The sequence below is a fragment of the Buteo buteo genome, chromosome 14, assembly GCF_964188355.1.
Source record: "Buteo buteo chromosome 14, bButBut1.hap1.1, whole genome shotgun sequence".
In the NCBI taxonomy this organism is placed as follows: Eukaryota; Metazoa; Chordata; class Aves; order Accipitriformes; family Accipitridae; genus Buteo; species Buteo buteo.
In genome coordinates this window covers 24,270,877-24,294,701 of record NC_134184.1, presented here as the reverse complement: position 1 = coordinate 24,294,701, position 23,825 = coordinate 24,270,877, and the positions used below count along the sequence as shown (strand labels likewise).

The 23,825-nt window shown below is 41.8% G+C and overlaps 1 protein-coding gene across 1 annotated transcript; it reads right to left on the bottom strand.

The window, feature by feature from the left end:
- Window positions 1-16,876: 16,876 nt before the first annotated feature.
- Window positions 16,877-22,180, bottom strand: PCDH20 (protocadherin 20). Its single transcript, XM_075045833.1, has 2 exons — window positions 22,080-22,180; window positions 16,877-20,979 (listed from the first exon to the last, which is right to left on the bottom strand). Exons 1-2 carry the CDS (start codon window positions 22,128-22,130, stop codon window positions 18,283-18,285), a joined length of 2,748 nt encoding a protein of 915 aa, XP_074901934.1. The 5' UTR covers window positions 22,131-22,180; the 3' UTR covers window positions 16,877-18,282.
- Window positions 22,181-23,825: the final 1,645 nt, after the last annotated feature.

Below are 23,825 nucleotides of genomic sequence, written 5' to 3'. Positions count from 1 at the left end.
TCTTACTTTGATAAACTAGCATGCCATACTGCTTTTGATTCAAGTTCACTGCAGGGAAGGAAGGATGAACTCATAAAAAGAGATTACCTCTGATTTTAAGACTAGGTAATTATAGAAGAACAGGAAAACATCTATTTTTCTTGTATGCTTCACTTGTCCTCTAGTCTACAGAGGTACTTGGGAGGAAATATGGACTGAATCCACAGAAGGACCCATAAATCCATAATTTTCATGTGGGATAACTCATTCCCTAGCCCCTCTGCTCAATGCCTTGGAACTAGAGCATTGATCCAGGTTTCTACAATGTACTGGAAAACCAGGATCTCATGAGGAGAATCCACCAAAATCTGAAGAAAACATACTGTTCAAATCATTGTTTGCACCTCCTGATCCGAATGATGACTTTTAAAAAAAAAAATCTCTTCTTGTCTTCATTTATCCCTGGTGTACAAGACGGAGTTTCCATTAAAGTATGGGCTGGATGAATAGACAGTGAGGTGGACTGAAAACTGGCTGAACAGCTGGGCCTAGAGGGTCATGATCAGTGGCACAAAGTCTAGTTGGAGGCCAGTAACTAGCAGTCTATCTTGAGGGTCAATACTGGGTCCAGTCCTTTTTAACATCTTTAATGATCTGGATAATGGGGCAGAGTGCACCTTCAGCAAGTTTCCTGATGACACCAAACTGGGAGGAGTGGCTGATATGCCAGATGGTCATGCTGCCAGCCAGAGGGACCTCAACAGGCTGGAGAAATGGGCTGACAGGAACCTCAGGAAGTTCAACAAGGGGACATGCAAAGTCCTGCACCTGGAGAGGAACAACCCCAGGCACCAAGATATGCTGGGGGCCACCCAGCTGGAGAGAAGCCTTGCAGAAAAGAACTTGGGGGTCCTGGTGGACACCAAGTTGAACATGAACATGAACCTGCAGTGTGCCTTTGAGGCTAATGGTATCCTGGGCTGTGTTATGAGGAGTGCTGCCAACAGGTCAAGGTAGGTGATCCTTCCCCTCTGTTCATCACTGGTGAGGCCACACCTGGAGTGCTGGGTCCAGTTCTGGGCTCCTCAGTACAAGAGAGGGATGGAACAACTCGAGAGAATTCAACAAAGGGCCACAAAGTTGATTGAGGTGCTGGAGCATCTCTCCTATGAGGAAAGGCTGAGAGAGCTGGGACTGTTCAGCCTGGAGAAGAGGAAGCTCAAGGGGAACTGCTCAATGTATATAAATACCTGCAGGGAGAGTGCAAAAAGGATGGAGCCAGTCTCTTTTCAGTGGTGGCTAGTGACAGGACCAGAGGCAACGGGCACAAACTGAAACACGGGAGGTTCCCTCTGAACATCAGGAAACACTCTTTTCCTGTGAGGGTGACTGAGCCCTGGCACAGGTTGCCCAGGGAGGTTGTGGATTCTCCATTCTTGGAGACACTCAAAAGCTGTCTGGACATAGTCCTGGGCAACCAGCTCAACGTGGCCTTTTTTGGTGTTGGGCCAGATGGCCTCCAGAGGTGCCACTCAGCTTCAGTGATTCTGTCGTGCTTGCTCAGATCTGGAACGTGTCATGTGTACTGCACTGGCCGACCTTTTTTCCCCCAAAGCAGACAGATTATGGCTACTCCCTTTCATTCTCTTACTCACTGGTTCTGTAAGTTACCTGACATGTGAAAGACCTGTTACTGGCACAACCTGTTGATATCAAAGTTTTTTAGATATCATTCTACAAGGTATTTTGGGATAGAACTCTCTAGCAAACTCCCATGAAGCTGTTGACTTTATATGCAATATCACTGAGTCAAAGCAAATGTAAGAGAAGCTTGTTAGAGTCCATTGGTCAGATCACTCACTTTGAGATCGTTGAAGATCTACTTTCTAAACGTATTTTTTTCAAATCCAATGGAAGGATCCAAGTTGTCACAAAATTTTGGCCAGTGAAAGAGTTTATGAGCATTTGGGGCATCCATTTTGGGTTTTGGTAGCTAAACAGAGACTAAGAGAGTGAAAGCTTTTCATAGGTCTATCTATCAGCTGAAGAACAAGTACTGAGTTCATCTGGTTAACCACTTCAAAGGGAAATAAATGCAGAACCAAGCTACAGCCCACCCAACACTGAAGAGGATGATGGTGCTCAGAAACTATGATCAGACCCTCAGTGCTTGTCTACTTATTTTTTTCTCTGCACACATGTGATTATACACTCTCTTACAAAGAGCTCTTACACACAGAACAATAGATGAAGCGCTTCACAGTATCTGCAGACAGACTTGTGGGATTGCTTCCTCCTGCCTCTTCACTGTATATGGGATTTACTGATTACACAAGATATTTCTACTTGATGTAAAGGCTGTTTATTACTGTGGAATTTAATCAGGCTTTAATTACTCATTTCCTTTTATTCCTCTCTCTTAATCTTATCCTTTCACTAATGTTTTCATTATTCCTTCCTTTAGAAAAATCACTTAGTATTCCAGTGTATAATATAGCAACTATAAATGCATTCCTTTATTTATCCATGCACAAAGGAAGAACCTAATTTGATACAAAAATCAGCAGCAAATTAGGAACTTTCACTGTTATCAAACAAAGGAATGGAGACAGACAAGCAAAGAAAGAGCCTCATGGTTACTATTCTTTCCCAGCAGATAAGACATTTGAACTGTATTTAATATTTAATAGTTTATTCGCAGTACAACAGCAGTAAAAGAGCTTAAGAACATTCAGCTACACTAAATAAAGTAATAGGGTATTTTCTTTAGATATGGGTTTAAATATCTTCATGCAAAGAAGGAATGTGAATACAGGTCTCCCACAGAGAGGGAGAAAAATAAGTAAGTAAGAAAAATAATAAAGAAGAAAGTGGTAACATCTTCAATTCTGTCAGTACTCCCTTGCTGCCTCACTTCTTTCAAAAGAAACCAAACCTGAAATCTTTCATGTGCTTTGAGGTAATTCTTACTGTGTTGGGATATGTGTGTGTGGAAAGTTGCCTTTTAATTATAGGTCAATGCAAACCATTATTTTTTTTTTATATATTTTTCCTTAACTTGTCTTTCAAGACTTCAAATCAGGTAAGATGCATAGCTGTTATCACCACAGACATGGGACTGACTGTCCTTCGGCTCCTTTCTCTAAATGTATCCTTCAGATTTCTAGCATTTTGTCCCCAGCTAATACAGTCTTTGAGCACATGATTTCTTCTTCTGGAAGACCAAGTCTTTGTCTACAATATATTGTGGATTAAGTGCATTTACTTTACCAGTATGACTGCTTTCAGCAACTCTAAGTCTTGTCTTAGTGAGCAGGTGACTACTAATAAGCAGAGTGATGAGATACCTCAAACCAATTTATTGTTTCATATTCAGAGAGAACAAAGTTTAAATTAACAGAAAAAGGTTATTAAAAACTATTGAAACTCTGTATTTAAAGGCTTTCTTATTATAACAGGACCTGGGAAATTCTCATTTTTTACATGGGGGTGTACCTATACAGTCTCATCCCTCCCTCCAACATGCTTCTGACAACTGTCTTCTTTCAGAATAAGAAAGTACCTATTAACATTTAAGCATACTTAATGGAAATACACAGTTATTCTGGCAGGGGGGTGGGGGGTGTCTGTCTGGTTGGTTGGTTGATTTAGATTAGTCTTGGTTTTGGCTGTTTTGGGGTTTGGTTTTTTTTGCAGCAGCAGCCCATTTCTAGTTAAGCCAAAGTAATAATACAGTGAGCAAACCCTGCCACGATCACACCAATTTCTAGAATACATAGTAATTCTTGTATGTCACAGAGCAGCCTGATGTCCTTCACAGACCCAAGATAAACCAAGATACACCCTTCCATTTGAAAGTGCTTATCTCCTTACTTCCTTGGGTTCTCACCATGTCTATTAAGAAAATTAAAGCCCCACTGATACAGAGTTCTGATATAGACATCAGCCGAGAGGGTGGCACTGACTGAAATGAAAATAATTAAAAGCTGGCCTTCTACAATGAGCTTATTAAATTTTAAAAGTCATTGTTATAATAGCTCAATAAAAACCAGACTTGGTTATGTTTGATGTCAATTTAAAACAATGATTTATCTGTGATGGATAACATGAGGTGAGCAGGAGCAAGATTTTATTGTTTAACTGCAATCATTTATTTCATTTGAAACTCTTGAGGATTATCAAAATATTTCAGAGCAGCTAAAGGGATAACGATAAGGCCAGTATATAACTGCTGACAGCACTGTTTGTGGGAGGAATGACAGTCTCATAAGAGCAATAGCTGGATACTGGACCCATCACTTCCAAGTTAGTTCAAACCAGGCCAGGCCACAGTTACACCGTACTGCTTCAATTCCCCTGTTTAATGTCCCCATTTATTGCAGTCATCTGCCCACTAATTACTGAGTATTATGATCCCACTGGACTTCTCAGTGCTATGAAATGTCCAATTAGATACAGCTGAGCAGAAATTTATTTCCAACCCATCCTGCCTCAGTTGTCCCTGTAATACACCAGTTACCTCACCGACAGAGCTGGGAAAGGGGAGCCCTGTACAGGGTGCTTTCACGTGAATGATGGGCAAGAATCCTTGCTCTGATCCTCCCTTCTCTGTATGAGGTCCTTGATGACCTCTGTTTTGAATTTCAGAGTGGTTTCCTTCAGCTTAACCAACCTTGTAGATGAAACTACATGGCCAGGCTGTTCAGGAAAAGTAATGAAACTATCGGTCAGTAGTAGGAGGCCCAGTGGTACAAGAGACAAGGCTTTCACAGAAACCAGAATAAGGTTGTACAACCTGATACTTAAATGCAGAGTTGAAATGCATGTCTCCAATTTAGGATTCATGCTGTGTAGTTTTCACATGCATCACACATCTACATATGTATGCACACCTAAGCATGCATAAATAGAAATGCTTACTATACCCCTCTGCTTGTACTTGCCATTGGCTAATTGCTGCTGGATGAGAAGAGACAGAAAGAGATTACTTTGCTTAAAAAAAGTAAATAAATTGAGAACTTCAATAATGCACGAATTTATATTGATGCATTTGTACTCAGTGTACTTCTCTAGAAGTCATTCTACATATGGAGACTGATTATGGGAAAGGTTATTTTATATGTTTAGGAGAAGCCATGTCCTTCATTCTTTTCCTATCTCATCCCATGGATTACTCTTGGTGACGATGCCTCTGCTTTAATATTGATCTCTTTTTTTTTGACCTGATGGAATCTGGTTATATTAATCTGTTTCTCAACAATAAGTGTACAAATATGCTGACGGAAAACAGTTTATTTTCAATTGTTTGAGAACCTCTCTGTGGTGAGTTCACCTTGGTTGGCCACCAGGTGCCCACCAAGGGTCAACCCACCACACTGTCTAGTTTTTAAAATCTAAGTATTCAATGATTACAGTGATAGGGAAATGTTTAGCTAGTAAACATATCAATGAGTGAATATATGAAACAAAGGAATTAATTTTTTAAAATCTGGCCCTGTAGCTGAGATGACCTTAGTTTTTATTGCGATTGCTATAGTTCAAAGTTCATATCAGACACTTTATTAAAAGTGGTCTTGCTTCGTAATGCCGTATAAATATCACTTGTATTTGATTTCAGATACATTACCAGATACTTTTAGTTTGTTCATCTAAACACTCCAATAACATGGGGAGGGGAAAAGAGGTAACTACAAGGTAATATAAAATGAATCTGTGTTGTAGTTCCAAAAAGTTTAGCACCAGATCACTACATCTTGTCTGCCTGTTGTTCATCATAAATTACAAATGCACTGTATTTAATCCAGTAGGTTCTTTGCTGATCTCAATTAATTATGCCTGATTTTGTTTCAGTGTACCTTTCAGAATGTCATTCAGATTTGAGCTGGAGACACCAAAGCTCTACTCCAGTGGATCTTTTACTCCTTTATTTTTGCTACAATAAAAACTGTGTTACGTTTAGAACTTATTTGCGATGTAATCAGCTCACTCATTTCTTTAAAAAAATTAAAAACACTAACTCTCCAGTTTTTCAAATTAATTCATTTTCTCTAACTTTCAAAATAAATTTGTGACTCTTTTCTGCAGTGTATCTGTCATTTTCAATGACATTTAAAATATGACACCAAAATTGGACACAATGTTCCAGCACTGTTCTAAGTAATGGCTTGTACAGGACAATATTACTTATTTCTGGTTTTACTTTTCTTTTTATAGAACAACAGCAACAACAAAACTTAGGCTTTTTCTTCTTTTTTTTCCCCCCTTTTTTGTTTGTTTTTGTCATTACAATGGAGTTCAAGTAGAATTGCTTATTCATTTGGGTTTTCTTAAAAACCAATAAAGTTAAAACTTATATCCACAGAACCTCTCCATAAAAACCTTCATTAAATGACATTTTTCCACTGAAGACTTTTTTGTCCGACATCTGTTATTGAGGAGTACTAACTCCATTAACTTTAGAAATTACAAAAATTGGTTTACTGAAATCACATAATGCTAACTTTTGAAGTACATAATCTGGTTCAAAGTCAAATATCTTACATTAGTTTGACTATTACATCTTGACTTCACAAAATTTGTAAATTAATCAAGGAGTAAATTCAGGTTTGCTGTACAAGATGAGTTTTGCACAGAATCATTTCTGCTATATATTCTTATCCTTTAATTCATAGAACCATAGCATGGTTTGGGTTGGAAGGGACCTTAAAGATCATCCAATTCCAACCCCCCCTGCCATGGGCAGGGACACCTTCCACTAGACCAGGTTGCTCCAAGCCCCATCCAACCTGGCCTTGAACACTGCCAGGGATGGGGCAGCCACAGCTTCTCTGGGCAACCTGTGCCAGTGTCTCGCCACCCTCACAGTGAGGAACTTCTTCCTTACATCTAATCTAAATCTACCCTCTTTCAGTTTAAAACTGTTACCCCTTGTCCTATCACTACATGCCCTTGTAAAAAGTCCCTCTCCGGATTTCCCATAGGCCCCCGTTAGGTACTGGCAGGCTGCTATAAGGTCTCCCTGGAGCCTTCTCTTCTCCAGGCTGAACAACCCCAGCTCTCTCAGCCTGTCTTCATAGGAGAGGTGCTCCAACCCTGACCATCTTCATGGCCCTCTGGACCCACTCCAACAGGTCCATGTACTTCTTATGTTGGGGGCCCCAATTCACTACCATCTTAGTTCCAAATCAGCTTTTTCTTTATTTTGCCTAGGTTTTATGAATTATAGGACTTGTAGATGTTTGGGTCATCCCATCTGGCCTTAGTAAATATTGGTATAACATCTGTACTCTTCCTGTTACTCTGTGATTTAAACTAACCACCAGCAAACCTAGAAAAAGTGTTCATCTCTGGTATCTGTTGTTCAGTATTCTGTTTGGTATGGAAAATACATTTTACTCCCCATGAAAGAAATAATATTTTTTTCTTTTCCACTCACTCATTACCAGATGAATGAGAATTCCTCTCTCTACTGCAGTTCAATAGATGCAACATTCTTTTAGGGAGCAGCAGTGGTTCAAACCCCCAGATATACAGACTATGTTCAAAGGCTGCAGATGAAGTGGATACACATTATCAAAAAGCTACAAAAGTACCCTGCAGTATCTCTGTGCTCCTAGGTGGAAAGAAGAACCAGCTTCTCTTCTAGAAGTTTTTTGCATCTATGCCTTAAAAAGTATTTTTCAGACTAATGTATTTAACAAATATGAGCTAAGTTCAAGTTACCAAGTTTGAGCTAATACTTGGGTGTCCAAACTCACTTTTTTAGCATCTAGATTCTCAAAGAAAAATGCATCTCACTGAACCCAGGAAATATCTACAATAATTTTGTTGTTTTGTTTTTATTTCATGGCTTAGTGCAGTTTTATTTGTTGTCCAACATTAAAAATAATGGATTTAATTCTTACAGCAGCATCTTTATTCTATCCTAGTTATGTGTCCCACCTCTGCTTTGTGCCAACTCTCCCATCTGTTAATTTCTCTTCTCCTGGGAGTTTCAGTTCTTAAGCATATGTCAGATGTTTCACTACAGCACATATTTATCTTTTGATCTTCAGCTATATTTATTACCTGGAAGAGGTCACAAACATCTGATTAACAAATGATGAGAGACCATGTCACTATATATCAATGAAGAAAAACTTTCTGAGAAGAAGTCAAAGGAGGGTGAACACATCAATGAACTGATATATAGAACAGCTGGAATTAAGGTGACATTCACTCAAAGTCATAAGTGACAGTCCTATAAGCTAGAGGAAAAAAAATGATCCACATGCATTTGGGTGTATAATTTTGGGACTTTTTTTTTTTACTTACACATGAATTTTTAAAAACCTTAATTTTTTATTTTCCTGCCCCTTTTTACCAACACTTGTTCACCTGATAGGTTTTTGTACCTTCTCTATTTTAATTTCTGCTGATACTTTTTACTCTTATTGTTTATTTTTTCCTAGTACAGCAACCTGTTTCATTGCTCCTAGCTACATCTAATTTCTTGGGATTCTTTCATATACTTATTTTCTTTCTTTTTTTCTTTCTTTTTTTTTTGAGGGGGGGGCGTTATCTGATTCAATAACAATTATTAATGGCTTCTTAAAAACATCTTATAAAGTAATCATGTGTCCAAATTTCAATTAAATGTAGCCTAATACATATTAGTATTTCTAATAGGTGATTTGAGTTTGACCCTTAGAGGATGTGCTCAAAAGGGTCTTACACTTCCTTTTATTGTCTTTAATGCATTTCAGATCTTTCAAATTGTTTATTATGTTACTCCTTTTATTTTTTAGTTCCTTAAAGTTGATGGAAAGTGACCAAAACCCCATAACACTGTGTAAAAGTTTTCAGTTTTACAGTAGCTTATTGTCAACTGTTATCTGAAAACAGTTTGTAAAAATTGCATGTCTTGTGATGATAGATTTTACATATCAGATTGTTTTTTTCACCCAGGTCATCTTGTAGAATACTTAACACAAAAGTACCCTGAATTCAAGTAAATTCTTTCTAAATAGTCTTTGCCTTCAAAGTAAAACAACTTACCTAATTTTGCCTATGACTTTCTGATACTTGGTGAAGAGGTAATGATGCTATAAGCTGTTGTGCTCTATTTGACCTGTGCAACAGTTCAAAATCTTACCAGGAATCTGTGCATTTTTATTAGGCAAGAAGGACTTTTTTAACTTCCCTTCTGCATATTTTCACATACTGGTTTTGTCATTCCTGCACAGTGTTTCTTATGACACATACAACTTCCATCGAAGAAATGCACAGTCAGCACACTGCAATCTATCACCTGCAGACTTGGGAAGATAGAGTAGGAAAGAGACTCCTCTCATTGCCTCTAAGTCTGCTATATTTCATTCTTTTTAAGATTTGTGGGGGTTCATTTTTACAAACAGGAAGTGACACAGCAAAAAAATGTGTCACTTCTGCCAAATGCAGTTGTCCCAAGCCATCTACATTCCCAGTGAGCCGCTGGTAGAGTTGCCTTGACTAGAGAAGCAATGTTAGGTGTGTTTACTTCTAACTTGTTTATACAGATGCCTGAAGTTTAAGTTGCATGAATATGAGCTGGGAATCACTCATGACTTGGTATTTCTGGATGCTGTTAAAACTTAAATGTCTGCCTTCAGTAGTTTTTAATTTCATTAAATTTCAAGACAAAATTTAAAAGTGTATTTGGAAAACCACTATATACCTGCAAAGACTATGAAAAACTTATTAAGAGAAAAATCTTTGAATGTTCTGTAATGCCCTTATGATGCTGTATCATAGCTGATAATAACAGGAAAAAAAAGATATTGCTTTTTAATAATGTAACTTTTTTTATTTCAACAGCTAAAATTGTGCAAAAAAACCATCTTGGGGATCTTGTTCCAAGATTTTGTAAGTGATCAAAATGTTGTTGATTAAACTATTTGTCCAATGCATTCTGGCAAATAAAGCGACTGTTGGATAGATGTTGAAAGATTCAGTTTCAGTATCAAAGGCAATAGAAACCTTAATTAACAATCAATAAAAATATTCTGACCCTTTAAAATTCCATTTTGGATGTCTTCAGAGCAGCTGCAATGGGGATGGACAATGTTGGCTAATTTTCTATTTGCATATTAAACTATAGTTTAATTTGAACACTTGAACACTTTTAAACTGGATTTACATTAGTGAGAGATGAGGCTACTCACCTCCTGAAAGGACTGCAGCAAAGACCCTGAGGATATGTCCTAAGTACATACAGCTGAAGGTACTGAATTGTTTTCATTGTGTCTGAGGATACCGAAAAACATCCTTGAGGAGCTTAATACATTAGTTATGTTGAACTTCCAAGACTGACTTATACTGCAAAACATTTCTTTTTTCCTGCATGCTTGCTTCCTTTATTGCTTTTTTCATAGTCACACATCTACCATTTAGGTGCATAACCTTATATATGATGTTTCTGAAAATTAAATTCAAATTCAAAGAAAAGACAGTTAAAGATGAGCATTCTTGTATTTTCAATTCAGCTAAACTTAGTTTGGTAAACAGAAATAAATAAAAGAGAACACCAATACAACTGTTTGGACATTTATTTTCTCTTATGACTTATAAAGAAAAAAAAGAGACCCTCAAAACATGTAGATGACTTTTAAATCGATACTCAAAGCAGTCATTTGAATATATTTCAATAAAAAACCTCTACAGCATCTACACAGTGTTAACACAGTGGTATATCAGAATCCTCTTCTTCCTACTGTAATGAACTGTTTATTCTGTTTATAAAGATGAAGGTTATCTTATCATTATGCATTTTAGGAAAGTGAGCACAGAAGCATGTCTGCTATTTGTGTATTGTCACAAAAAAGATCTCATTTCATTAACAGCATTCACTGGAAACATTATGTCACAGTATCAGCTTTTATTTTGGCTGAGAAGACGCTAATGTTTCTAATAAGATCTTTTTGTCCTGAGTTAGCAAAAATGAATGCACCCAACATAATAACATTGCAGAAAATCACCATGAAAAGAGAATGCTGTTATCATAATGAAACAGACACTTTAAAGATATTCTACTCAAAGCCTTTATTTCTCCATACAACTGTGACCTGCTGACAGTGAGAATCAGTTTTTAATGTATTTTGTGTTCGTACTTTGTGCCAGGAAATCCCAATGCTCTGCAACAAGCTCTCATCCTTACAGATTAAGAAAAAGGATGAGGTATTGCTGAAAGGGGACTATTAACACTGCTGATAATACACAGTAAATCCAGTAGATCCAGAACAATTCTTTATATTGTTTCTGACCACTTCTTTTTGTTTCCCACATGAAAACTTTGTAAAGGGCCTTTTCATTTTGACTGCATTTATTTGTTCTTGCTGTCTTCTGCTCTTTTCTGCTTCAGTCTGTCCTTAAGTAAAACACAACCTGAGAAGCAGTTCTGCTTTGTACTCTGATTGTCAGCCAGATCCTTTATAAATACATTCCTCAGAAAGCAGAGCCTTAGGCAGAGGAAGACCAACTTCTACCACTTACTGTCTTGAGATTACAGTTTTAATGGGATTACTGCACGAATAAAGAGAATAGGATTGAAATTATTCTGAACAATGAGGAGACTAATAACTCTGAAGAAAATCTATGAGGTAACTGTTTCAAAGTTTCAAATTCCTTTTTTTTTTTTTCTTTTTAAATATCAGAAGCTGCTCATCATGGAGGGAAGAACACAGGACTGTGTTTCCCCTGGTTTTCTCCCCCATCAGTCCCCACCGGTTGTTTAAAGAAAAGTTTTCAAAGTGCTTGAAGCACCATCTCAAGGCCAAGTATCTCCAGTTCCTTGGAATGCTGGTCTAATAGGCATGCATGATTGCATCTTCTCAACCTCAGAAGATTTTGACATTTGAGTCTTTGTATTAAACACAATAGCTCAGTTTCCAAAAGAAGTGTCCTTACCAAGAGATGCCTTTAGCATCCCCTCCAAATACACAGTTGAGAACACTTGCTGAAAAATAACAAAATTTTCTCACCTCCTCAGTGAGTGCTCTGCCATCATATAAATCAGAGGCACATCTTTTATTGTCTTCTTTAGGAGTGATTTGCATGCAATACTTCAGGTAAAAAAAAAAAAAAAAAGAAATAACAAGAAAAAAGGAAGAAAAAAAAAAGGGTAAAGCCAGGAGAACCTTTGGACAGTGAAACCTAAATGGATGGAGCCTTGCAGACTACAACAAAGTGTTTTAAAAAGAAGTTTAAAGTCATGTGAGCTCCAGGCACCTGCACTGACTGCAAATGGCTTCCTCCCCAGTATGCTGGCTGTTCTGGTGCCATCTGAGAGACCAGTTTTATTCCATGCATTATATTGCTACCGGGAGTGCCTAGCACTGTGATCTGTAGTTCGCTTCATGGCCTAAATTTCTTTTCTTTGACAGAAACACAAAGTGAAATCTTAGTTACCCTGAGTTACCTGTAAACTTAGTGGAGAGAAGTAAGCAACTCCAGTGTTTACCGAAGACCTGAATTGCCTGCAAAAAAAGATTCTTTCTGTCTCTACTCACAGTAGAGGGCACAGATGGCTCCACTAAATCACTAAAATAAGATGGGATGAATTTAGGCTTCAGAGCTTATCAGTTAGGTATGACAGTTGTTACGTATTAGACGTGTAGGTCTTTTTTTGGCTCTGATGTTAGGGATCAGATGTCTCTATATGATCTGGTTTATGTTCCCATTATAATCTGTCAAGCTCTACTCAGTGGAGCTGAGAGGTTGATACACTTGATGTGTCACCACCAGTGGGATATGCGTGCCTATCCCTAGCTTTCTCATGTCATTTTAGGTGCTGCTTTCCACTCTTGGCATCTAGCTACTTCTCTAGAAAGGCACAAGTCTTCCTGACAGCCCCATGCAGAAGTTTGAGATGCTCAAGGGCATTCTAGATAGTACTTGATATCAATTTTCAGAGCAGCTAAACCTTGCCTGAAATGGCTACTTTAGAGCGAGCTGAAGCACTCTCTAGTTCTATTGACTGTGTTGACAAAACTCACAGACTATAGTGGGAACTTAGACTACTAGCTCACCGGCCGATACCTGTCTGTAGACATTTCAAGATAGGTGTGTAAATATTGAGCTGAATCACATGAAGGACTCACTTCAACACACACAGGTGTTTAGTGAACCCTTCCCAAAATATCCAAAGCATCCACACTGGGCTTGCAGATAGGATAGTTCATTAATGGAAAGCCTACACTCTTCCAGACTCGCAGCTGGAGGCCAGGTGGGATACCTTAAGGCATCTCAAGTAGCACTCGATGCTGACACACAGGCAGAGGAATCAAGCTGTCACTCCTGTTCTGCATAAAGAGGGAAGAGTTCTCACCTCATTGACTTGCTCTGAGGATGAATATCTAACCAAAACTTTGAAGATGGAAAACTAAGACACAAGCGTTAGGACAGAAGATTGAATTGACATTGCTAGGGATGCTGGGAGTAGAGCAACATCCAACTTGGTGCTTAAAATGCAAGCCCTCTCAATTTGAACACAGTTTAAATATTCCCATATAATGTAGTTCAGTTAAATGCTTACTACTTACCAGCAGCATTAGCTAGCAACATGAAAACCTGCATTTTCAAACACTTAAGCATGTATTTGTTTTCACAAGCAGTGGAATGAATGACTGAATGCATCATAAATGATTCAATATTTCTTCATTCAGAATGATGTTTTCTTAGCACCTGTTCAAACTACTCTGTCATCAGAAATACTTAGGAGTTGAAATTTGGCCTTTAAAATTCATTCCCTGATGAAACTGAAATGAAAACATGGCAGAAATCACTGAAACAGTCGTATACAGCATGTTAGGAAGAGTATGCAAGCCTATCAATCTGTGGTGATAAGAATGAAAGTATTTTTCTCATCCATGATGTGGAAAACAGAGCTGTTTAACTTTACATTTTTCAGTGAGCCAAAATCTTTGAATCTCTCCACCTCAGAATGCAGATGGCAGTTTTATCTTCTTATCTGCTGGTTCAGTCTGGTACAGAGACTGAAAAGGAAATAGCAACACTGCCTGCACAGGTATTTTTGCACATGCTTTAACTCAGGAAACTGAAATTATGACATGTTGCCAATCATTCGAAATTTCATCACTCTGAGCAACGTGTTAGGAACCTATAAGTTAGAAGTTTTAAATAGTTTTCTCAGCACATTTCCCACACTATTAAAAAAAATCCTGCAACTTTTATCTGTCTGAGCAACTGCTACGCATATAAAAAGTCTAGGACCCTGCTCTATAGGAAGTGGGGGTGCTGAATATCTTCATTTCCACTTAAAAAATTCACTAGACATCTTCTTTAAAATCAAATTATTTTGGTAAGATAGATGAATGTGCTTAGCTCCTCAAATCCCAGTTCTGAAGGGGAGTGGTCTAAACCAAAGTTTTACATTTCAGCTGGCTAATGTTTCATAATGAATTGTCTTGCTTTGTTTTTCCCTGTAAGTTACGTGCGTGAGAAGGAATGCACACAGAAACTAATGGCTGCGAGAAGCTGGTGACAAGGACACTACAGGGAAGGAGGCAGTCAGCTTCCTGCACGGCTCTGCATCGCTTTATTTTAATGAAACCTTCCCAAAATAGCAGCTGGGGGCAGAAAACTTACAATGAAACCCCAGTCGGCAGTCAGGGGGTTGTCATTGCTTTCAGGGAGGCCAAGTTTTGCTCTAACCTGTACCTCTCCTTGGGCATCCTAGTAAGACAGTGGGCCCTTTTTACATTGTCCTCGGCGGACTCTGGCAGAGTTGCGTGTTTGAACCTTGCTACTGAAAAATGGACTTAAATGGCCACAAGATTAATTGTTTTCTGAGTTTTGACATAAGAAAAAGCAATGTGCTCCAATTCCCTTTCCACACTTTCAGATCTCATCCTTTATTGATATTCAGCCAGGTGTTAGGTTAATTTTGCATCAAAACAGTATCTTCAAAGAGTTCTTTTAAAAAGAATAAAATGAAACAGAAAGAGAAGACTGAGCTGATTTTCTCTGTCCACTGCCACTGGGCTCGCTGCCCACTTCTTGTCTTTTATTTTTTAATTTGTAAATTCTAATGAAAAAGTGTTTGCACGGCAAGTTTAGGAGGCTTTGGCAATACAAAGCTTAGGACAATCTCATTTTTTATAAAAATGAACAAAGAGCACCCACTCACTCTAAGATTGTTCAATGGATACTGTAAATGAATGAGACGTTTATTTTTGTGCCAGCTCAACTACCAGTGTAGACAAGATTTGCATATATTTTGGCAAGTGCACTGCACAAGGTGGTAATAAAATAGGCCTTTTATATCTGAGTCTAATTTACTTTAGTTATACTCATTAAAAATGTGTTTTCACGTGAAAGGGATTTCAATAAAGGATACTTTGGAAACGGCAACGTCACAGAAATGTTTGCTATACAGCCAGTATCGAGCATTTTTCCACTGAGAAAGAACATTTTTTTGAGAAGAAATTCCCAGATCCTATGAATTTAAGATTCCCATTTTGTTTTCTTTAATCAGTGTTAGGCTTAACATTGCAGGCTTAAATATCATGCTTATCGTTTGCTGCTACCAGCTGTATGTTTTTTAAGTAACACAAAATATGGAATTAAAAAAAACCCCAAACAACTCACTCCTCTGCATATTTTGCCATCTTCAGTGACATTACCTACCCAAAGGCTACTCACAGGAAGGCAAAAATGTGCTCTTACTCTATGAAGTATTATTCAGGGTAAAGTCTTTTTCACAAGTAGTGGTGCTGGTACGGCTGAAGGTGTGATTTCAAACCAATTTTCTTTAAATGTGTAGAAAATTGTGTGAGCGAAATGCTTCATGAGCAGTACTTTGGTTTTAAGAGGCTCATACCATTACATTTTATTACGCATTAGGAACATGCTTGAACTAAACAAACCAAAAAAAACCAAAGCAACAAGAACAGCACATTTCAACTCAGGAAGCTTAATCGAACAGGTTCAAGACTCTGTATTTGTCAAACCTGAATAAAAATATCTGCCCAGTGTCACATGAACACAGGCTGAAGGATCAGGTTTATGGTTTTATTGTGTTTCTTAAGTCTTGGGTTTGCTCCTGTTTAAATTGTCTTGAGGAGATATTGGACTGCTAATTCAAATAAGAGAAGAGCAATGAAAAGAATCCTGTCTTTCTTTCAGTTACGTTTCCTCCTTACTAGAAGAAAAAAATGCAGAGGATCTGGCTTCCCCACCGCAGCAATACAGAGCATCTGTAATACTGAAGCCATTTCCAAAGCATTAATGTAATTTTTCTTCAGAGATAATAAACAATGTCTCTTTGTGACAAATGCATGTCAGGCGTACATACCATTTTCATATTTTAATACTAGGAAAATAAATGAAAAAAGGTGATTAGCCACAAACCTCTGACAGGCTGAATTAATTTTTCATGAAACACAGCTACCAAACTGTGCATAAACAGAAAATACTCTAACCTGAAAAAGTAGCTATTTCTTATAGGTAGAATGGCAAAATCTGGGCATTATGTAAATACTCTTACTTAGGCTAAGCAGAACCAGTACCTGTAAGAAGCTCCAACGTTTCAATAGGCTCAGCGTGAAGTAATGTGTCAGTCACAGAGAGAAAAAAAAAAATCAAAAACTGCCTCAAATTGCATTCCCTACTTTTAAAACAGGTATCAGCTGCTGCCCCACTTAGATCAGCTGAAATACAATTGTCTTTGCCAGTAATTTCACGAAGTACAGCATAAACTCTCATTAATGATTTTTCAGTGTACTAATTTGGGGAAGTATTACGACACGTCAGACAAGATAGCCAGCACCCAAGCATTTGTGAAATACACATTTCTTATAACTAAAATAATATTTAGCCTTATAATTAAAATTCTAGGAGAGAGACAGAGAATAAGTTATTATGAAAATATATAGCTTTAATTTGCAGACATATAAACACTTTTGGTACATTACAGACATATGATGCCAGAAATCAAAATAATCAGTTTTAAGCATAACACTAATTTATCTTGTTCACACAGAGAAATCTGATGTAATCATCATACAAAAGATAGTTCTCAGCTCTTAAAATGAAGTGAAAGTGATACATCACCGATAAACCTGCTGCTTTGTTGCAGAGGATACAGCAAAGAATAAATTATCAACAAAATATGCCACCAGTCTTACAAGTCAGATTTTGGATCTAATCCAAAAATCAAAGCCAATGAAAAGGAGCCAGGAATGGTCGCCAAAAGTCAGAAACAAGATCTTTCACATGAAATACCAGTCCAGAAAGGAGCAACAGTCAGAATAAACTAAGTCCTATAATTCCTTAGAACATGAAGCGATTTTTGTTTTCATCTGGCAGATCAGATTCAGAAGTATCACATGAAAAAATCTATTACACAACCAAACTGATGGAGTACTACTGACAGATTGCTCAAAGTACAAAAAATATCACCACTTCTGTGACAGCTAAAGATTTAGCCATTCCCTTGCTTCCTTGCATCTGGCATGTGTACGAGGATGAGCATGGGGTTCAGTCATTATTTGCTGTAGGAAATATTAAATATATTTTTTCCATAAAAATGATCAGCAGATTGCTGGAGCAGATGATAATGTGGGTGAAATCTGGAGCAAATGAAAGATGATATGTCACAGCAGTTCAGATTCTCATTACAATATCTTGCATTCTTGCTCAACAGGAATTGCACTTCTTGTTAATGCCTTTTCTATCCTACTGTATAAGCTTTACTTGTGAGGTAATAAACATTCTGTTTTTTTCTTTTTTTTTTTTATATTACTAGTGCATTTTAATGTCTTTATTCTTTTAATTATACATACATCGGCACAGACACTTCTTTTTTTTGTGTGTGATTAAATGTCTGTATGCCAATGTGTATTTTATATTAAAACCAATATATTTAAAATATACTCTGTGTTTATCTCACTGACAGTACCTCGAACAGTTCCCTGCTCAGGAGCATCTGATGCCCTCTTGTGGTTAAAAAGACTTTTAAAACTTGAGTTTAAAGAATTGTCTTACCTTCCCCTTTTTTATGATCACTGATCTTACTGGTTTATGAAAGCTGCAAATGATGTCCACGTTTTTATAGACAGGGTGCTAGCTGTTAGTTACTAAGGTTTCATAAAAAAGCTGTACACTGAATTTGAATTTAAAAAACTGTAAACAGCTATTTACAATTATAATATTATTAAGTTATAAATTAGCAGTCCTTCATTGCAACCTCTGTGAATACAACCCACGGCTAGGTGTTTCAGAGTTGTCCAAGGTTTTTCAGATGTTGGATTTACCCACAAAGAAACATCAAATGTTAGAAATCTCCACTGGTTTCTTCTCCAACATGTGCAGGTTAATTCTTCCATTTAATGGGATTTGTACTTCCAAGTTTTCATCTGCTCTGTGATGTTTTTTCCCTTTTCTTAGACAGATGTAAATGCCCATCCCTGTTACTAAAGCGATTGAACCCAAGCTTATTACCGACAGAGCTACCAAGGTAGGCATGCAGGATGCTGACTCCATTTTTTTATGTGTAGGCTCTATAGATATTTGAGGCTGCTTTTCTTCTATACTGATATCAGGCTCCTTTCTTAACAAACTTTCAATGTAGCTCTCATTGCTAACAGTGTCATTGACGAAAAGGTTCACCATGACGGTGGAATGGAGAGGTTCTGGATAGCCGTGATCGCTAACTTTGACAAGCAGTCGATAGAGGCCGTAGTCATTTTGCATCAGTGACTCTTCCAAGGTGATATTACCAGTTTTGGGGTCAATCCTAAATGACTCCGGTCGAGGGCCTCTTCTTCCTATGATGCTGTAAGCTATGACTGCATTCATGCCGGTGTCCTTGTCGACAGCATAGACCTCAGTGATGGGAGAGCCAGGAAGGGTAGAAGGAAGGACCAACAAGTAAGACATATTAGATTGAGGAAACAAGACCAAAGGGGGGTTGTCATTTATGTCCAGAAGAAGGATAGTTATTTTTGCTGTAGAAGACAGGGCAGGATCACCGCCATCAACTGCTTCGATCCACAGAACATAGGAGCTTTGCTGCTCCCTGTCCAGGGAGACTTTAGCTCTCAAAACTCCTTTTCCAGTATCTATGACAAAAATATCACTTCCATTCAGAACTGAAAGGGCAACCCATCCGTTTTGCCCTGCATCAGCATCTGTGACACTTATAACTCCAATTTCACCAAAACCTGGAAAGTTTTCTGGCACGAAAAAGCTGAAATCCTTATTGATAAATCTTGGACTATTATCATTTTTATCCAATACAGTGATGGTGACAGTTGCTATTGATTCTCTTGGAGGGAACCCAGAATCTACTGCTTTGACAGTGTATCTGTATTTCTCTTTTTCTTCCCTGTCCAATTGGGTGGAAACTGTAAGAACTCCTGTGGTTTTGTCTAAAGCAAAATAGGAAGGGGCATCAGGACCTAAGAAATAGGACACTTGCCCTCTTTCTCCACTGTCAGCATCGGTAGCATGCAGTTTGGTCAAGAAAGCATTGGGAACATTGTTCTCCTCAATGGTTAATTCTATCAGCTGTTGAGAGAAAACTGGTGAGTTGTCATTGTCATCCAGAACCTGTACTTTGATTATCTTGTTGACATGAAATCCTTCCGAGTTCCACGCAACTACGGAGATTTCGTACAGCTGCTGTGTCTCATAGTCCAAAGGCTTTGTGGTCTCTAGCAGGTATTCATTGTTGTATGGCTTGTACGGGGAAAGTCTGAAAGGTCCATCACCATCCAAATAGCAGTTTACTTTGTATTTTTCGTCAGGGTCTTTGATGGTAAAAAATGCTATCGGTGTGTTGATAGGCTCCAGTTCCTTCAGGTACACCACACCTTCTGCTTCATTAGCTATGAAACGAGGGACGACTTCAGGTGGCCTCGTCATGACTTTGATGATGGTCACTAGCACTGTGATCACAGCAGGGATACAACCAGGACCGTTGCCCAGTATGATCAGCCTGTGGAGCCTTGGAGTGTCCCCATCCACTTTACTGGAGAGCGTGATGGCTCCTGTGCTTTCGTCCAGGTGGAACAAGTCTCTGGACGGCTGGGGGACCTTCTGGCTGTAGGAGTAGGTGATCTGGGCGTTGGATCCAAGGTCCACGTCTACCGCGTGGACAGTGGCCACGTGCGTCCCTAGGCTGGAATTCCCATAAAGGGTGATGTTGAGCTGCGAGTCGCTGAACTGGGGGCAGTTGTCGTTGATGTCGCTGATGCCAATAGTGAGGGTGGCACTGCCCACGAGCGGAGGAGTCCCCCCATCCTCAGCGACGATGACTGTGACGTACTCCTCCCGCGTCTCCCTGTCCAGAGCCCCCATAACAATCAGGTAGGGGGTCCTCTCCCCGCTCTCGTTCTCCTCCACATCCAGGGTGAAGACACCGTAGTTCTCTCGCAGGCGGTAGGTCTGGACACCGTTGGTGCCCACGTCGGGGTCAAGGGCGGGGTGCTCGATAGCCAGGCGGGTGTTCACGGGCGCGTTCTCAGGCACTGAGAGGCGGATGTGGGGCACGGGGAAGCGGGGCGCGTTGTCGTTGACGTCCCGGATGGCGATTTTTACCTTCACCAGGCGGAAGTACTCCTGCGGCAGCACCAGCACATCCAGCAGCAGCAGGCACGACTCGGGCGAGGGCGAGGAAGCGGAGACGGCGGCCGCTCCCCCGAAGACGGCGGCCCCGCCGCTCTCCACGCACAGAGCTTCCCGGTCGATCTCCACGGCCGAGGTGTGCAGCTCCCCGGAGCGGTTGTCCAGCTGCACGTACTGTCCCCCTAAGCCACGGGAGGCCAGGGTGAAGGAGAGCGGCGGCTGGGGGGCCCCAGGCTGCTGCCCCCCAGCCACCGGCAGCCGCAGGTCACGGGCCAGGCTGCCGATGAGCACGCCAGCGGGCAGCCCCTCGTTGAGGCTGTAGAAGAGCTCGGTGGCGCGGCTGTAACTGGCAAAGCAGTTGAAGGGTCCGACGAAGAGCAGGAAGAGGAGCAACTGCTGAGGAGAGAGAGGCACAGGGGGGTGGGGAGGGGGTGGTGTTAGACAAGCGGGGGGAGGCAGGAGGCAGCCCCCCCCCCCCCCCCTTGCCCACTGCCTCCCCCCCTGCCACTGCCAGCTGGGAGTGCGGCATCTGCAACGGGAAGCCATCCTCCCTCTTCCCCCCATTTTCTCCCCCCCCCAGTACAGCAGCTACTTCCAGGGCATCGCCATCTGTACCCTCCAGGCAGCACCAGCTGCGTTCCCCACGGCAAATACGCGCTGCCAGGGATGGCCCGGGGGCACCCTGCAACACCCGCCCCCATGCTCGCCCACCTTCTCACCAGCACCTCCAACCCTTCCCAACCGCACCCACCTCCCAACCCGGGGCACACCCCCCCCCCCCGCACCCCAAAAAGATTCGCTCGCCCCCTTTCCACAGCCCCCTTCCCCTCCCACGCCACCCCACTCCTCCCCGTCCCAAAGCCCGTCCTTCCCGCATACCCTGCGGCGCAGGGGGGGGTCGGACACCCGGCCCGCACCGCCCAGCCCCGCAGCCCACCCGGCTCCCTGCCCTCCGCGGCCGCGGAGCCGGCGGCTCCAGCCCCACCACCCCGGACCCCCCCCCGCTGCCTCCGGCCGCCCCCACGCCGCCCCGCCGGGGTTCCCCCGCGGGCTGCCGGCTGGAAACGGGACTTAAGGAGCGAAAGAAGTTGCCCGCGTTGGGTACCGCGTCCCCGGCCCCTCGCGTACGGCAAGGGGGGCTCCCCGAAAGTTACTTCGGGCATCGTCTCCGCGGGGAGATTTTTCCTCCTTCTCCCCTTGTTAAGCCCCCTTTGCCCTTTTTTTGTCGCTACGACCCGCGTCGGCAGCAACAATAACAACAACAAAAAAAAAAACTTTTCGCGGCTGGTCAGATCCGCGGAGAAAAAAAAAAAACAACCCCACAAAAAACAACCAACCAACACAGCAAACAAACACATCTATCCGCGTGGTTTGGGTTGTTCGCAGGGGTTTTTCTGCCGATTCCCCTGCTGCGTGCGAAGCCGGGCTCGGGAAGGGTCAGGACGCGACGCCCCCCCCCCCCCCCCCCCCCCACCTCCCGCCGGCCCTGCCCTCACCTGCAAGCTGCCGCGGGCGGGGGGGCTGCCGCGACCACCCGGGGGCCCCATACCCGGCTGCTGCTGCTGCTGCCGCCGCCGGCTGCGCCCCGGCAGCCCGCCCGCTCCTCCGCCCGCCCGGCGCTTCTCCTCCCCGCGGCTGCCCATTGCCGTGCCGTGCCGTGCCGTGCCGGGCTGGGCGGTGCGCGCCGCCCCGGACCCTCCTCCGCCGCCCGGGAACCCGCCGCCGGGGGGAGGGAGGGAATGGAGGGGGGGGGGGGCGCGGCCAATAGGCACGGGCAGGGGAAGGGGGGGGGGGGGCGGCCGCGGAGGCTGCGGCAGCGCCGCAGGGGTTTGGGGGGGGGGGCGGTTTAGGTTTGGGGGGGATGCGCGGAAAGCCCTGGGACCGGGGGAGGATGGTAGTGCCGTCGGGGAGCTAAGGTTGGGGATAAAAAAAAAAAAAAAGAAAAAAAAAAAAAGAAAATAAAATCGTCTTGTTCTTCTGTGGGAAGATGTCGCGATGGGGGTGTCGGCGGGCGAAGGGAGGATTAAAAGCTGGTTGGGGTTAAGGGGCGTTGAGGAGCGCCGGTGAGGGGTCTGAGCCGCTTGCACGGAATGGAAGTAATCTTTTGCGGAGTTTGCAAGTGTTGGGTTGGCGGAAGATGCGCGGCCTGCCCCATTAGAGCAGCGACTGCGATTTCCCGCTGGCTAGGAACCCGGCCGTCCCCTGCAGCAGAAAATTATGTGCTCTCATTTTATAGTCTCCAGTCGCTGTTGGCTAGACTGTGAGACTGCCATAGAACTAGACACGAAATTAGCAGCGCTCAGGAAACTTTACATAGCGCGAGACCGATTACACATTTCCTTAACATCTTGGACTATCAGAAGGGCGGCTGACCTGCCCTGCATTCCTTACACAGGCTCTCTGCAAGATCTCAAACGGGATTTGAGATGTCCGTCTTTAGCCTTAAAGTGTTCCATGGGCTGGCTCCAGGCCACTGCTGAGAGCTCCGGTATTGGGACTCTGGTGGGCAGTTGCATTTGTCAAGCACAGCGGAGCTGCCCTTCGCAAAGGTAAAGCTTGTACAGGAGATCGAACCGTCTGAATCACATGGTGTGAAGACCAACTCAAACATCTCCATGCTCCACGGCAAGCACAGTGTGCAGGTGCCTAACAGGGGCCTGCAAGAAAGCTGGCGAGGGACTTTTTACAAGGGCATGTAGTGATAGGACAAGGGGTAATGGCGTTAAACTGGAAGAGGGCAGCTTTAGATCAGATGTAAGGAAGAAATTCTTCACTGTGAGGGTGGTGAGACACTGGCACAGGTTGCCCAGAGAGGCTGTGGCTGCCCCATCCCTGGCAGTGTTCAAGGTCAGGCTGGATGGGGCTTGGAGCAACCTGGTCTAGTGGAAGGTGTCCCTGCCCATGGCAGGGGGGTTGGAATTGGATGATCTTTAAGGTCCCTTCCAAACCAAACCGTTCTATGGTTCTATGATTTGTTCTCAGCTTAGGTACTAAAAACATATAGCACAGCAAAAATTTTGCCTTCAGTCAAAACAAAAAAATAGTGTTCCCTTTTCCTTCTACAACTCCTTGAGACAATATCCACATCCAATCCAAAATGGAGAAACAAAACAACCCCATAATTAGAATCCCAATCCAAAAACAGCCTTATCCCCAATTCTTTTGTAATACTGTATCTTTCAAAAGCAAATCATAAGTGAAAAATACAGAACATATTGTTTAGTAACTCTTGGGATGTTCTT